A 17,401-nucleotide genomic window follows, 5' to 3' on the forward strand; every position below is an offset into this window, starting at 1 on the left:
GGAGCCGGATCAATCCACCATGTTTGGAACGGAGCCGGATCAATCCCCCATGTTTGGAATGGAGCCGGATCAATCCCCCTTGTCTTGAACGGAGCCGGATCAATCCCCCTTGTCTGGAACAGAGCCGGATCGGTCCCCCATGTCTGGAACGGAGCCGGATCAATCCCCCATGCCTGGAACGGAGCCGGATCAGTCCCCCTTGTCTGGAACGGAGCCGGATCAATCCCCCTTATCTGGAACGGAGCCGGATCAATCCCCCTTATCTGGAACGGAGCCGGATCAATCCCCCATGTTTGGAACGGAGCCGGATCAATCCCCCTTATCTGGAACGGAGCCGGATCAATCCCCCATGTCTGGAACGGAGCCCGATCAATCCCCCTTGTCTGGAACGGAGCCGGATCAATCCCCCTTTTCTGGAACGGAGCCGGATCAATCCCCCTTGTCTGGAACGGAGCCGGATCAATCCCCCTTTTCTGGAACGGAGCCGGATCAATCCCCCTTGTCTGGAACGGAGCCGGATCAATCCCCCTTGTCTGGAACGGAGCCGGATCAATCCCCCATGTCTGGAACGGAGCCAGACCGGTCCCCCATGTTGGGAATGGAGCCGGATCAATCCCCCTTGCCCGGAACGTAACCAGATCGGTCCCCCGTGTCAGGAACAGAGCCGGATCGGTCCCCCATCTCTGGAACGGAGCCCGACTGGTCCCCTTGTCTGGAACAGAGCCGGATCGGTTGCCCTTGTCTGTCATGGAGCCGGACCGGTTCCCCTTGTCTAGAACAGAGCCAGATCCGTCCCCCTTGCCTGGAACGGAGCCGGACCGGTCCCCCTTCCCTGGAACGGAGCCGGACCGGTCCCCCTTCCCTGGAACGGAGCCGGACCGGTCCCCCTTCCCTGGAACGAAGCCGGACCGGTCCTCCTTGCCCGGAACGGAGCCGGATCAATCCCCCTTGCCCGGAACGGAGCCGGATCAATCCCCCTTGCCCGGAACGGAGCCGGATCAATCCACCATGTTTGGAATGGAGCCGGATCAATCCCCCTTGTCTGGAACAGAGCCGGATCAATCCCCCATGCCTGGAACGGAGCCGGATCAATCCCCCATGTCTGGAACGGAGCCGGATCAATCCCCCATGCCTGGAACGGAGCCGGATCAATCCCCCATGCCTGGAACGGAGCCGGATCAATCCCCCTTGTCTGGAACGGAGCCGGATCAATCCCCCTTGTCTGGAACGGAGCCGGATCAATCCCCTTTGTCTGGAACGGAGCCGGATCAATCCCCCTTGTCTGGAACGGAGCCGGATCAATCCCCCATGTTTGGAACGGAGCCGGATCAACCCCCCATGTCTGGAACGGAGCCGGATCAATCCCCCTTATCTGGAACGGAGCCAGACCGGTCCCCCATGTTGGGAATGGAGCCGGATCAATCCCCCTTGCCCGGAACGGAACCAGATCGGTCCCCCGTGTCAGGAACAGAGCCGGACCGGTCCCCCTTGCCCGGAACGGAGCCGGATCAACCCCCCTTGCCCGGAACGGAGCCGGATCAATCCCCCTTGCCCGGAACGGAGCCGGATCAATCCCCCTTGCCCGGAACGGAGCTGGATCAATCCCCCTTGCCCGGAACGGAGCCGGATCAATCCCCCTTGCCCGGAACGGAGCCGGATCAATCCCCCTTGCCTGGAACGGAGCCGGATCAATCCCCCTTGCCCGGAACGGAGCCGGATCAATCCCCCTTGCCCGGAACGGAGCTGGATCAATCCCCCTTGCCCGGAACGGAACCGGATCAACCCCCCTTGCCCGGAACGGAGCCGGATCAATCCCCCTTGCCCGGAACGGAGCCGGATCAATCCCCCTTGCCCGGAACGGAGCCGGATCAATCTCCTTTGCCCGGAACGGAGCCTGATCAATCCACCATGTCTGGAACGGAGCCGGATCAATCCCCCTTGTCTGGAACGGAGCCGGATCAATCCCCCATGCCTGGAACGGAGCCGGATCAATCCCCCTTGTCTGGAACGGAGCCGGATCAATCCCCCTTGTCTGGAACGGAGCCGGATCAACCCCCCATGTCTGGAACGGAGCTGGATCAATCCCCCTTATCTGGAACGGAGCCAGACCGGTCCCCCATGTTGGGAATGGAGCCGGATCAATCCCCCTTGCCCGGAGCGGAACCAGATCGGTCCCCCGTGTCAGGAACAGAGCCGGATCGGTCCCCCATGTCTGGAACGGAGCCGGACTGGTCCCCTTGTCTGGAACAGAGCCGGATCGGTTGCCCTTGTCTGTCATGGAGCCGGACCGGTTCCCCTTGTCTAGAACAGAGCCAGATCCGCCCCCCTTGCCTGGAACGGAGCCGGACTGTTCCCCCTTCCCTGGAACGGAGCCGGACTGTTCCCCCTTCCCTGGAACGGAGCCGGACTGTTCCCCCTTCCCTGGAACGGAGCCGGACCGGTCCCCCTTCCCTGGAACGGAGTCGGACCGGTTCCCCTTCCCTGGAACGGAGCCGGACCGGTCCCCCTTCCCTGGAACGGAGCCAGACTGTTCCCCCTTCCCTGGAACGGAGTCGGACCGATCCCCCTTCCCTGGAACGGAGCCGGACCGATCCCCCTTCCCTGGAACGGAGCCGGACCGGTCCCCCTTCCCTGGAACGGAGCCGGACCGATCCCCCTTCCCTGGAACGGAGCCGGACCGATCCCCCTTCCCTGGAACGGAGCCGGATCTGTCCCACTTCCCTGTCGCAGCCTCTCTGGGCTCCAGGTGCAGACACGTTTCACAGAGGTGAGGATTCTGAGCTGGTTCCTGGCTCACAATGTATTCCAGGCAAGGAGAGCACGAGCGGGGCAGCTTTTTCTTTCTTAGTTCATTCCAACTCAGTTCTAGAAACCAGTTCAAAGCTTGAAGCTGAGCTCTGTCAGGTGATTGCCAGTAGAACAGTACAGTCCGAAACCAAGATCAAGCTATCCCACTCCCTGTCATTCTGCTGTGCTCCATGTGCCTATCCAATAACCGCTTGAAAGTTCCTAAAGTGCCCGACTCCACTATCACAACAGGCAGTCCATTCCACACCCTAACCACTCTGAGTAAAGAACCTACCTCGGACATCCCTCCTCTATCTCCCACCCCGAACCTTATAGTTATGCCCCCTTGTAACAGCTACATCCACCCGAGGAAATAGTCTCTGAACATCCACTCTATCTATCCCCCTCATCATCTCACCTGGGTCCTGGACTGTTGCAGCATAACCCCATGGCTCTTAAACTCAAGCCCCCTGTTAATAAACGCTAACACACTATAGGCCCTCTTCACGGCTCTATCCACTTGAGTGGCAACCTTCAGAGATCTGTGGACATGAACCCCAAGATCTCTCGGTTCCTCCACATTCCTCAGAACCCTGCCGTTGACCCTGTAATCCGCATTCAAAATTTTCCTACCAAAATGAATCACCTTGCACTTATCAGAATCATAGAAATTACAGTGCAGAAGGAGGCCATTTGGCCCATCGAGTCTGCACCGGCTCTTGGAAAGAGCACCCTACCCAAGGTCCACACCTCCATCCTATCCCCATAACACAGCAAGCCCACCCAACACTAAGGGCAATTTTGGACACGAAGGGCCATTTAGCATGGCCAATCCACCTGCACATCTTTGGACTGTGGGAGGAAACCGGAGCATCCAGAGGAAACCCATGCACACATTGGGGGAATGTGCAGACTCGGCACAGACAGTGACCCAAGCCGGGAATCGAACGTGGGACCCTGGAGCTGTGAAGCAATTGTGCTATCCGCAATGCTACCGTGCTGCCCCAGGGCTAAACTCCCATCTGCCATTTTGCGGCCCAGCTCTGCATCCTATCAATGTCTCTTTGCAGCCTACAGCAGCCCTCCACCTCATCCACTACTCCACCAATCTTAGTGTCATCAGCAAATTTACTGACCCACTCTTCAGCCCACCCCCCCTCCAAGTCATTGATAAAAATCACAAATAGCAGAGGACCCAGCACTGATCCCTGTGGTACACCGCTTGTAACTAACTGGTCTCCAGTCTGAAAATTTTCCATCCACCACCACCCTCTGTCTTCTATGTGATAGCCAGTTACTTATCCAATTGGCCAAATTTCCCTCTCTCCCACACCTTACTTTCTCCATGAGCTGACCATGGGGAACCTTATCAAACGCCTTACTAAAATTCATGTATACGACATCAACTGCTCTACAGTCATCTACACACTTAGTTACCTCCTCAAAGAATTCAATCATATTTATGAGGCAAGACCCACCCTTCACAAATCCGTGTTGACTATCCCGGATTAAGCTGCATTTTTCCAAATGGTCATAAATCCTATCCTTCAGGACCTTTTCCATTAACTTACTGACCACCGAAGTAAGACTAACCGTAGCCTATAATTACCAGGGTCATTCCTATTCCCTTTCTTGAACACGGAAACAACATTCACCACTCTCCAGTCCTCTGTCACTATACCCGTGGACAGTGAGGACACAAAGATCAAAGCCAAAGGGTCTGCAATCTCATCCCTTGCCTCCCAAAGAATCCTAGGATGTATCCCATCCGGCTCAGGAGGCTTGTCGACCCTAAGGTTTTTCAAAATTGCTAATACATCCTCCCTCAGAACATCTACCTCCTCCAGCCTACCCGCCTGTATTACACTCTCATCCTCAAAAACATGGCCCCTCTCCTTGGTGAACATTGAAGAAAAGTATTCATTCAATGCCTCTCCTATCTCTTCTGACTCCATGCACAAGTTCCCACTACTGCCCTTGACCGGCCCTAACCTCACCCTGGTCATTCTTTTATTTCTCACATAAGAGTAAAAAGCCTTGGGGTTTTCCCTGATCCAACCCACCAAGGACTTCTCATGCCCCCTCCTAGCTCTCCTAAGCCCTTTTTCTTAGCTCATTCCTTGCTACCTTGTAACCCTCAAGCGACCCAACTGAACCTTGTTTTCTCATCCTTACATACGCTTCATTTTTCCTCTTGACAAAGACATTCAACCTCTTTTGTGAACCATGGTTCCCTCACACGGCCATTTCCTCCCTGCCTGACAGGGACATACCTATCAAGGACACACAGTATTTTTTCCTTGAACATGCTCCACTTTTCATTTGTGCCTTTCCCTGACACTTTCTCTTCCCATCTTATGCTCCCTAATTCTTGCATAATCGCATCATAATTACCCCATCCTCAATTATAAACCTTGCCCTGCCGTATGGCCCTATCCCTCTCCATTGCAATAGTGAAAGACACCGAATTGTGGTCACTCTCTCCAAAGTGCTCTCCCACAAACAAACTCAACACTTGGCCCGGTTCATTACCCAGTACCAAATCCAATGGATTTGGGATCCACTATCCACATATTGTGTCAGGAAACCCTCCTGCACACACTACATCAACACTGCCCCATCCGAACTGTTCGACCTATAGAGGTTCCAATCAATATTTGGAAAGTTAAAGTCACCCATGACAACTACCCTGAGACCTCCACACCTATCCATAATCTGTTTTGCAATTTCTTCCTCCACATCTCTATTACTATTTGGGGGTCTATAGAAAACTCCTAACAATGTGACCGCTCCTTTCCTATTTCTAACTTCAGCCCATATTACCTCAGTAGACAGATCCCCTTCGAATTGCCTTTCTGCAGTCGTTAAACTATCCATGATTAACAATGCTACTCCTCCACCTCTTTTATCACCTTCCCTACTCTTACTGAAACATCTATACCCCGGAACTTCCAACAACCATTCCTGTCCCTGTTCTAACCATGTCTCCGTAATGCCCACAACATCGTAGTCCCAAGTACCAATCCACTCTCCAGGTTCACCTACCTTATTCCGGATGCTCCTTGCATTGAAGTAGACACACTTCAACCCACCTTCCTATCTGCCGGTACACTCCTGCGACCTTGATTCCCACCTCAGTACCTCACAACTCTCAACACTCCCCCCCCCCCCCCCCCCCATGTAACTGAAACCCTCCCTCCTACACCACCCCTGCAGCCACGTGTATATCTGCACTCTCTCCATGTTCCTCAACTCGCTAGCACGGTAGCATAGTGGTTAGCATAATTGCTTCACAGCTCCAGGGTCCCAGGTTTGATTCCCGGCTGGGTCACTGTCTGTGCGGAGTCTGCACGTTCTCCCCGTGTCTGCGTGGGTTTCCTCCGGGTGCTCCGGTTTCCTCCCACAGTCCAAAGACGTGCAGGTTAGGTGGATTGGCCATGCTAAATTGCCCTTAGTGTCCAAAATTGCCCTTAGTGTCCAAAATTGGCCTTAGGGTTGGTTGAGTGGGGTTACTGGGTTATGGGGATAGGGTGGTGTGGGCCTCGGTAGGGTGCTCTTTCCAAGAGCCGGTGCAGACTCGATGGGCCGAATGGCCTCCTTCTGCACTGTAAATTCTATGAAAGCACATGGCACTGGCAACAAACCAGAGAATGCAACATGGTTTGTCCTGGCTCTCAGCTTCTACCCTAGCTCCCTAAATTCCTGTTTTAAATCCCAGTCCCTTCTCTTACCTATGTCGTTGGTACCGATGTGTACCACGATTTGTGACTGTTCCCCCTCCCCCTTAAGGATTCTGAAAACGCGGTCCGAGATGTCATGGACCCTGGCACCCGGGAGGCAACATAACATCCGTGAGTCTCTTGCGTTGCCACAGAACCGTCTATCTGTCCCTCTAACTATCGAGTCCCCAATAACTATTGCTCTCCTGCTCCCCCTCCTTCCCTTCTGAGCCTCAGGGACGGACTAAGTGCTGGAGATCCATTCACCGTGGCCTACCCCTGGTAGGTCGTCCCCCTCAACAGTATCCAAAGCGGTATACTTGTTACTGAGGGGAATGACCACAGAGGATCCCTGTACTGACTGCTTCCTCCCAGCCCCTCTCACCGTCACCCATCTATCTTTATTCTTCGGAGTAACTACATCCCTGAAGCTTCTATCTGTGACCACCTCTGCCTCCCGAATGATCTGAAGTTCATCCAGCTCCAGCTCCAGTTCCCTAACGTGGTTTCTGAGGGGCTGGAGATGGCTGCACTTCCCACAGGTGAAATCAGCAGGGACACTGACGGCGTCCCTCACCTCAAATATTCTGCAGGAGGAACATTGCACTACCTTCCCTGCCATCCCCTCGAGATAACTTGCGGATAAAAACAAGAAAAATAAAGAAAGAGCTTACCTGATATTCACTCACCCCCTTAGGTTAGAGGAGGTGGAAGGGTGGGGGACACTACAAGTGTAGTGTCTCGGGTTTAGCAACCGCCCAACTTAAATACAGGTAAAGATAAAACACTTAAGCACCTACCTGATTCCCAAGCTGTACTCCGGCTCCCTCTCTCTCTCCCGTGAAATGAAGGCTGCTGGAACCTGGGGGTAAGTTTAAGAACCTACCTGATTCCCAAGCTGCACTCCGGCTCCCTCTCTCTCTCCCGCTCCCGGAAATGAAGGCCGCTGGAACCTGGGGGTAAGTTTAAGAACCTACCTGATTCCCAAGCTGCACTCCGGCTCCCTCTCTCTCTCCCGCTCCCGGAAATGAAGGCTGCTGGAACCACGAGTAACTTCAGCGGCCGGCTGCCAAACGCGCCGGCACAAATGGCGGCGATTCTCCGCACCTTGGAGAATCGCGCGCCGGCGTCGGGGCGCAGTTGCGGCGATTCTCTGGCACGGGGTTCGGAGAATCGCACCCCCATGTCCCAACCATATCCCCATAACTCAGTCGCCCCACGGTACACGAAGTGGCAGTTTAGCCACCTAACCTGCACAACTTTGAACTGTGGGAGGAAACTCCACACAGATCGTGACGCAAGGCCGGAATTGTACTCGGGTCCCTGGCTCTGTGAGGCAGTCGTGCTAACCACTTATTGACAGCTGTGCAGATCAGTTGGCTGAAGTCATGTCATTTCTTGGAACAGGCATTCTTATTAACAGTCCTAGTCTAAAAAGACCAATCCCAGTCAGCTTTCACGTGTCCAAATAATACAATGTCATTCCACATTTATAAAATATAAATATTTCTTGAAGATATGGGGCTGGATTTTCCGCCCCCGACCAGCCGGAACCACGACAGCGTGGATCCAGCCCATGATTCTAACAAACGTTTCAAGCCCAGAGTTCCATAATGGATTGAAACGTTAACTCTTTGTCTCTCCACAGATGCTGCCATATTGAATTTAGCCAGCATTTTCTTTAAGCCAATATCTGCAGCATTTATTTAATCTTTATTCAGTACCTGTCAGCGGTTATGCCTGCCTAATTTGCTGATTTATCCAGATGGGTTTTGTATCACATTCGCTTTTCTCTCTGTCCCCTCAATCAGGTTCAAACACTTTGTACCCAGGAAGCTGCCAGGATGAGCCGGACCAGCTGGAGGACTGGAACCGAATTGCTGAGCTACAGCGACGGAACGGAGTGTGTCCCCCACATCTGAAGACCTCATATCCTTTGGAATCCACTGTAAGGAAGCTGATTTACTTCACAGTCCTGTCCACCTCTCTCTCCGGCTGCCCCCCTCTCTCTCTCCCCGCTTGCCCCCCTCTCTCTCTCCCCCGCTTGCCCCCCTCTCTCTCTCCCCGCTTGCCCCCCCACCTCTCCCCGCCTGCCCCCCCCTCTCTCTCCCCGCCTGCCCTGCACTTTCTCCCCGCCTGCCCCCCACTCTCTCCCCGCCTGCCCTCCTCTCTCCCCGCCTGCCCCCCTCTCTCCCCGCCTGCCCCCCCTCTCCCCGCCTGCCCCCCTCTCTCCCCGCCTGCCCCCCTCTCTCCCCGCCTGCCCCCCTCTCTCCCCGCCTGCCCCCCTCTCTCCCCGCCTGCCCCCCTCTCTCCCCGCCTGCCCCCCTCTCTCCCCGCCTGCCCCCCTCTCTCCCCGCCTGCCCCCCTCTCTCCCCGCCTGCCCCCCTCTCTCCCCGCCTGCCCCCCTCTCTCCCCGCCTGCCCCCCTCTCTCCCCGCCTGCCCCCCTCTCTCCCCGCCTGCCCCCCTCTCTCCCCGCCTGTCTGTCTCTCTCTCCCCGCCTGTCTGTCTCTCTCTCCCCGCCTGTCTGTCTCTCTCTCCCCGCCTGTCTGTCTCTCTCTCCCCGCCTGTCTGTCTCTCTCTCCCCGCCTGTCTGTCTCTCTCTCCCCGCCTGTCTGTCTCTCTCTCCCCGCCTGTCTGTCTCTCTCTCCCCGCCTGCCCCCCTCTCTCCCCCCGCCTGTCTGTCTCTCTCTCTCTCACTCTCTCTGTCTATCTCCCTCCCTCTCTGCCTCTCTTTCTTCCTCTCTCTGTCTGCCTCTCTTTCTTCCTCTCTCTGTCTGCCTCTCACTCTGCCTGCCCTCCATCTCTCTCTCTCTTTCTCCAATCTGCCAAATCAGATTTGTTGCAGCCTACAATACAGAGGGTGACTATTCAGCCCTTTGATTCTGTGCTGCCTCAAATCCAGCTTTGGTCTCCCATTCTGTTTTTGTGCACACTCCTCTAAATTTCTCATCCTCGAGTACCTGTTTAAACAAATGTTCGCCTTACCAGCGACACCCACATCCCGTCAAAGAATAAAGAAAATAAAAACTGCTGTGGTGGATTTGATCTCCATTCTCTGAATTACTGGTGCAGTACTATTTGTGCTCTGTTACTATCACCCTATCTTAAACACTCTCCCTAATCCTGGGAGACACCATTAAATCACACACATACCCACCCCCCGCCGGTTGGGGAGGTGTACAGGAGTTCATAGAATTTACAGTGCAGAAGGAGGCCATTCGGCCCATCGAGTCTGCACCAGCTCTTGGAAAGAGCACCTTACCTAAGCCCACACCCCCACCCAGGGTCAACACCTCCACCCTATCCCCATAACCCAGTAACCCCACCCAACACTAAGGGCAATTTTGGACACTAAGGGCAATTTATCATGACCAATCCACCTAACCTGCACATCTTTGGACTGTGGGAGGAAACTGGAGCACCCGGAGGAAACCCACGCAGACACGGGGAGGATGTGCAGACTCCGCACAGACAGTGACCCAAGCCGGAATCGAACCTGGGACCCTGGCGCTGTGAAGCAATTGTGCTATCCACAATGCTACCGTGCTACCCTGAGTTCCCGAAAGCAGCTCAGCGAAGCTTGTTGACTTTTACTCCAGTGCAACGAAACCCATTGTATTTTTCTCCCCCTCCCCAACCAGACGGCTGCCAATGAATCGGTGATCACTGAGGATGAGCTGAGGCTGGGTGACCCCGAGGCGACTCTGCGAAGGGCCACCCTGCTACCTCAGCAGATAAAGGAGGTGAACACCGCCCGCCTGAGGAGGGTGTCCTCTGACCAGCGTGATCCCAACTGGAAAGGAGTCACCACTCGCCAGCGCAAGCGACTCTCCGAGGAGCCACACCAGGGGTCGGACACACCCGCGGTAAGGAGAGGAGAGCCGCAGACCGTTCACTTTTGTGGGCAGAGGCTCATGTGGGCCATGAACATTGGGACAAATCCGTTGGGCTGAATAGCCTATTAGATTTCTGAAAGGAACAGAAAATAATACATTTATACAGCGCCCTTCACAATCTCCGGATATCCCAAAGTATTTCGCTGCCCATTACGTGACCTTTTTCCACCCTCCCCAAGCTCAGTCAGTGTTGTAGGAAATGCAACAGCTAATATGTACACAAGATCCCACAAGCCACGATATGTTGAAACAAGAGCCTGTCTGCCCCCTCAGCTGACTGTCATATATCCCATGGCACTGTTCCAAAGCTCCAGGAAATCTGCCTCTCAACCTTGACCAAAGCAGAACGTCCAGTCATTTGTCTCATTTCAGCTTGTGGGATCTTGCTGTGTGTAAATTGGCTGCTGTGTTTTCTTCCTGATCACACTTCAGAAGTGCAGCATCAGCTAGACAATGCTTTCAGAAACCCTGAGGTTGGGAAAGGCGCTATATAAATGTGAGGTTATCCACTTCGGGAGCAAAAATAGGTGGGCAGATTATTATTTGAATGTGTGCAAATTGAGAGAGGCGGATACTCAGCGAAACCTTGGTGTCCTCGTGCATCAGTTGCTAAAAGTAAACGAGCAGGTACAGCAGGCAATAAAGGCAAATGAAATGTTGGCCTTCATAGCGCGAGGATTTGAGTATAGGAATAGAGATGTTTTACTACAAATGTATTGGGCATTGGTGAGGCCGCACCTGGAGTATTGTGGGCAGTTTTGGTGTCCTTATCCGAGGAAGAATGTTCTTGCTGTGGATGTAGGGCAGCGAAGGTTTACCAGGCTGATTCCTGGGATGGTGGGACTGTCATATGAGGAGAGGCTAAATCGGTTCTGATTCTATTCATTGGAGTTTAGAAGAATGAGAGAGGATCTCATAGAAACTGATAACATTCTAGCAGGATTAGACAGGGTAGATTCAGAAAGAATGTTCCCGATGGCGGGGGAGTCCAGGACTAGGGGTCACAGTTTGAGGATAAGGGGTAAACCTTTTAGGACTGAGATGAGGAGACATTTCTTCACCCAGAGAGCGGTGAATCTGTGGAATTCACTACCACAGAAAGTAGTTGAGGCCAAAACATTGTGTAATTTCAAGAAGGAATTAGATACAGCTCTTGGATCAAGGGATAGGGGAGCACAATGGGATCAGGGTATTGAACTTGATGATCAGCCATGTTCATAGTGAATAGTGGAGCAGGATTGAAGGGCTGAATGGCCCCGCCTGCTTCTATTTTCTATGTATGTCTCCATCTGAAAGCTGGTCTTTGTTTCTAATTGCATGGTTTGGGCAATGGCTCTTCTGAACATAGGAACAGGAGTAGGCCATTCAGCCCCTCGAACCTGTCCCGCCATTTAATGAGATCATGGCTGATCTGTCACCTTACTCCGTATCCCTGCCCTTGGCCCGTATCCCTTCATATCATTGCCTCACTGAAATCTATCCAGCTCCCGATTTAAAATTCAATTAATTCCAAGGGTGTCTCTGGCAATTCGCAGCCACAGACTATGGCAGAACTGAGAAGTTATACCTATCTTTACCCAGACAAGTGGTGAGAATGTGGAATTGACTACCACATGGAGTGGTTGAGGTGAATAATAGATACATTTAAGGAATAGCACAAGGGAGAAAAGAGTAGAGTGATATACTGATGGGTTGCAATGCGGAGAGCAGTAGAAAGAAGATTGTGCAGCATATTAACACTTGCATATCAATGGCCTGTTTATGTGTTGTACGTTGCCTGTAAATTGTGTGAAAGGAATGGAGTCTGGACATGGATCAGGACCGGGTTCTGAGGTTGAGACTGCTTTGAATGAATGGGTGTTGTATACGGAGCAGGTCGTTCTTTGAACAGTGCTTGTAATGCTTTGCAAATCTTTCTGCACTTAAATGTTTTTCCCTAATCTGCAGGCCAAGAAGCAACTGAGCTGTTTTCCACGGCCTGTCACCCCAAAGGAAAAGGAGAAACGTGGCCACTCGCTCTTCGAAAACCAAGCCAAGCGCCAAAATAAGGCCAAGAACCAGGTGCATTTCTCCGTTACTGCAGTGCAATTTTAGACCCGAAGGAAGGACAGATCGGTATTTCTCAGTATTCTGGCACCCTGACCGGCATTAATCCCTCGGTCAAAACAGATCATTTGGTCACTATCTCATTTGTTGTTTGTGGGGTCTTACTGTGCCAAAATTGGCTGGCACATTTCCCACAATGCAATAGTGGCTGCAGTTACAATCTCGGTTGTAACCATAGAACATAGAAAAATACAGCACAGAACAGGCCCTTTGGCCCACGATGTTGTGCCGAACCTTTGTCCTAGATTAATCATAGATCATCATAGAATTTACAGTGCAGAAGGAGGCCATTCGGCCCATTGAGTCTGCACCGGCTCTTGGAAAGAGCACCCCACCCAAGGTCAACACCTCCACCCAACACTAAGGGCAATTTTGGACACTAAGGGCAATTTATCATGGCCAATCAATCCACCTAACCTGCACATCTTTGGACTTTGGGAGGAAACCGGAGCACCCGGAGGAAACCAACGCACACACGGGGCGGATGTGCAGACTCCGCACAGACAGTGACCCAAGCCGGAATCGAACCTGGGACCCTGGAGCTGTGAAGCAATTGTGCTATCCACAATGCTACCGTGCTGCCCTTAAGAACAAATTAATCTACACTATATCATTCTACCGTAATCCATGTACCGTTCCAATAGCTGCCTGAAGGTCCCTAATGTTTCCGACTCAACTACTTCCACAGGCAGTGCATTCCATGCCCCCACTACTCTCTGGGTAAAGAACCTACCTCTGACATCCCCCCTATATCTTCCACCATTCACCTTAAATTTATGTCCCCTTGTAATGGTTTGTTCCACCCGGGGAAAAAGTCTCTGACTGTATACTCTATCTATTCCCCTGATCATCTTATAAACCTCTATCAAGCCGCCCCTCATCCTTCTCCGTTCTAATGAGAAAAGGCCTGGCACCCTCAACCTTTCCTCGTAAGACCTACTCTCCATTCCAGGCAACATCCTGGTAAATCTCCTTTGCACCTTTTCCAAAGCTTCCACATCCTTTCTAAAATGAGGCGACCAGAACTGTACACAGTACTCCAAATGTGGCCATACCAAAGTTTTGTACAGCTGCATCATCACCTCATGGCTCTTAAATTCAATCCCTCTGTTAATGAACGCTAGCACACCATAGGCCTTCTTCACAGCTCTATCCACTTGAGTGGCAACTTTCAAAGATGTATGAACATAGACCCCAAGATCTCTCTGCTCCTCCACATTGCCAAGAACTCTACAGGGGCTGGTTTAGACAGGGGCTGGTTTAGCTCACTGGGCTAAATCGCTGGCTTTTAAAGCAGACCAAGGCAGGCCAGCAGCACGGCTAGTCACGTCTTAAAAGAAATTCAAGCTCCGAGTTCTCCACTGAGAATTACAACAAAATATTTCACATTTTAAACAAAACCTTTTACCTTTACTACTAATTTAGTAGTAGTACTACATTTTGGAAACCTTTACACTGCTGACCTGGGCAATCCCCATTCTACTTTTATTTCCACCCAAGAGTATCCCTATATTTTACAGGATCTTGAGGGCTCCTTTGCCTCTCCTGGGTCTAAACCAAGGCGTGCCACAGCTCTCAGCGATTCATCATTATTTTCCTCCGTGTTCCTTCTATTCTCTGAGTATGAGAGTTCTTGAGGTCATTCTGCTAGCATCTGGCTAGGCAAACCCTCCAACTTCCCTTCAACACTTCATAATTGTGAGGTCCCCAGATCAAGCAAGGGCCTCGCTGCGTTCTTGCTTAGTGACTCCAAATCAGCAACATCACCCCACCCTGGCTCCTGATTGCCCTCTGCTTCTGGCCCCCCGGCTGCTTTTTCAGCCTCTGGCAGATACTCCCTGCCTGTCTCAGCACTGCTGCCTGGCTGACTGTCTGCTTATGTGAGAAAAAGCACAGATAAAACTAAAAGGGCAGGAGACTATCTCCAGGCAAACTATTCCCATGGTAACCATGCCACACCCAAGATGTCCAGATAGATGTTTAACGCAATTATCTCCAATTCCCAAATTGTCCCTTTGTTCTGGGAAACCATTTGAATAACATAAATCCCTTATTGAGACAGTTGTACACGTCACCGCTAAGAAGCTCGGAGGTGACACATTGCTTATTGTTTTCCCACTTCCACTTCTGGCCGCCTTAATAAACAAGGCCACCCTTTTATTTGCAATTACTTTCCATTTGTTTAACAGCTTCTCAAAGCAGTGTGTTTTCATTGATCTTCTGCGGGATTCTCCGTCTCCGGAATCCTCCGCTTCACTGGCAGCGCACTACTGCCTGCAGGTTTCCCGATAGCGTGGGATACACTGTGCAGAAGGAGGTCATTCGGCCCATCGAGTCTGCACCGACCCACTTAAGCCTTCACTTCCACCCTATCCCCGTAACCCAATAGCCCCTCCTATCCTTTTGTGGACACTAAGGGACAATTTAGCATGACCAATCCACCCAACCTGCACGTCTTTGGACTGTGGGAGGAAACCGGAGCAGCCGGAGGAAACCCACGCAGACACTGGGAGAACGTGCAGACTCCGCACAGACAGTGACCCAGCGGGGAATCGAACCTGGGGCCATGGCGCTGTGAAGCCAAAGTGCTAGCCACGTGTGCTACCGTGGATGGCCACAATGGGGAAATCCCATTGGCCGGCTGCTGGAACAGAGAATCCCGCTGCCGGCGGGGGGGGGGGGGGGTGTGCCGGAAAACGAGGCTGGCGGGACGGAGAATCCTGCTGCCGGGGGTGGGGGGGGGGGGGCGGAGAATCCGTCCCCACTCCTCGTCTTTTAGTAAATTTCAATTCCTAAACTAACAGTCATAAAATTCAATATTCTGAACCCTGAACTTCCAGCTGTAAACACTTTCGGATGTCCTGAGGTTGTGGACGGTGCTATAGCAGTGCAAGTTGTTCACCTCTGTATAATCTTGAAACTTGGAAAGAATGTGCTCGATCCATGATGGAGTGTCGAGAAGATTTTTTCCATCTGTGTTTCCCCTGTTAGCCCGTGTGGTGCGTTCGATCTGCTGTGCCACGTGGCAAATCTTGTATCGAGTTCTGCAGCCTGTGATTTATCTGCCCCTCGATACAGTCATCGTAATTCCGTGTCGGCTTGTCCAGTGTTGTGTCTGTAAAATCTCATACCGTCGACCAGAGTATTAATCAAAAGCTTTACCCAGATGTCTTTATCTCACAACAGCAATATATATCCTTAAATTAACCCAATAACATTTACTATATATTCCCAAGATTTGTTATACTACCCGTAAAGATGACTTTGTTGAGCCACGTGCCAGATCTCTGAATCTCTCGGGTACATCATTACGAAGGTGGGTCTCCCACGCTGCTTTCTTCCACCTCTGGCCAGACGTCTCGATTGCCTCTGCATGGGGTCTTTGCTGCTGGTGTGCCTTGGGCGTCGACCTTTATCCCCATCCCTCCTTCCTCGCCTTTCTGGCTTCCGGCCAATGAGACCTCAGAAGGAGGACCCAACACCCACTCGGTTTCTTGATGTCCACTTGACAGGACACCCGGGCAGGCCCATCTCCGGTGGTGTTGCTGCACATAACCTGTTTCCGAATAAGGTAACGGCAGGAACTCTGGCTGCCCGAGAGTCTGGCTGGGCCTGGGCTACCCAAAACAATAGGATCGATGATCTCCTGGCGTGTGATTGACGGGGCAGGGTCAGACGTGTTCTGGAAGTTTGTCTGTCGGATTGTGTAATAGACTTTGGCCAAGTCTGAATCCCCATCAGCCTGCCTGAGGTTTGGACTGCAGTTTAATTTAAAGTGTTCAGTTCTTTAATTTAAGAAATATAATTTAATCGGGCTCAAGAGTGTAGTGTGAAGCATGTACACCAGTATACCAGGTCAGGATGAGTTTAGTACATTGAATTTGTCAGTATGTCAATTTGATTTGATAGCAGGACGATCTGACATTCACGGCTTGGCACAAACTGAGGGGCTGGTCAGAAAGAACCAATCACATTTTGACCCAGACCAAGTTTTAAAACTTTCTTTCACCAAAAGATATTAATGAAAACAGATGTTGTGCATTATTTTCCAATTCTCTGTTCAAGAGCTTTCGATGTGATTTATTAATGCTGGTCAAGGTGGTGTGTTTCAGAATGATAGTTAGGGATTATCACGTTCCAGAGCTCAGTGCATAGGGGCTGTTTAGCACAGGGCTAAATCGCTGGCTTTGAAAGCAGACCAAGGCAGGCCAGCAGCACGGTTCAATACCCGTAACAGCCTCCCCGAGCAGGCGCCGGAATGTGGTGACTAACTTCATTGCAGCCTACTTGTGACAATAAGCGATTTTCATTTCATTTTCATTTCAGTGCTGCATTTCAGCTGCATAGATTGGGAAGGTGGGGATTGTTTCCCTGGAGGAGAGAGAGATTTGACTGAAGTGTTTGAAAACATGAGGGGCCTGGACAGAGCAGACCAGCAGGCTGAGAACCAGAGGGCACAAATTTACGGTGATTGGCTAAAGAAGCAATGCAGGCACGAGGAGAGGGGGTTAAATCTGGAATGTGGTGCCTGAGTGAGTGATGGAAGCTAGTTCAGAGAGAATTAGATTATTATCTGAAAGGGCTATGGGCAGTGGCAGGAGGTAAATTGCTCTTTCAGAGAACCCGTGTAGACACAAGGGCCGCATAGTCTCTCTCTGCCGTAACCATTTTATGAAATCAAGATGTTCTCTTCACCGAGCTAATTGTTGTAGCATCAACTTCACCTGTCAGCTGATCTGAAACCTTACTTGCAGCACACTGTCAGAATTGAGTTTCAATCCTCAGCAGCAGGTTTGCGAACTCCCCTGTCCTTTCCCATTGGGGCCTGTGGTACGGGGAGAGGTGACGCTTCTCACTTCCCTACATTTACCTTTTTTCTTTTCTTCCTCTCT

At 51.9% G+C, this 17,401-nt stretch overlaps 1 protein-coding gene across 5 annotated transcripts in view; it reads left to right on the top strand.

The window, feature by feature from the left end:
- LOC140392141 (nuclear mitotic apparatus protein 1-like) overlaps positions 1-17,401 on the top strand; it is a 177,701-nt gene that overhangs the window by 156,630 nt on the left and 3,670 nt on the right. For all 5 annotated transcript variants that reach the window (XM_072477486.1, XM_072477487.1, XM_072477485.1 and 2 more), the window contains 3 exons: positions 8,318-8,454; positions 10,149-10,373; positions 12,351-12,464. In XM_072477486.1, coding sequence (XP_072333587.1) covers positions 8,318-8,454; positions 10,149-10,373; positions 12,351-12,464 — 476 coding nt within the window. The remainder of the gene's footprint in view (positions 1-8,317; positions 8,455-10,148; positions 10,374-12,350; positions 12,465-17,401) is intronic.

The sequence above is a fragment of the Scyliorhinus torazame genome, chromosome 15 (assembly GCF_047496885.1).
Source record: "Scyliorhinus torazame isolate Kashiwa2021f chromosome 15, sScyTor2.1, whole genome shotgun sequence".
Lineage (NCBI taxonomy): Eukaryota > Metazoa > Chordata > Chondrichthyes > Carcharhiniformes > Scyliorhinidae > Scyliorhinus > Scyliorhinus torazame.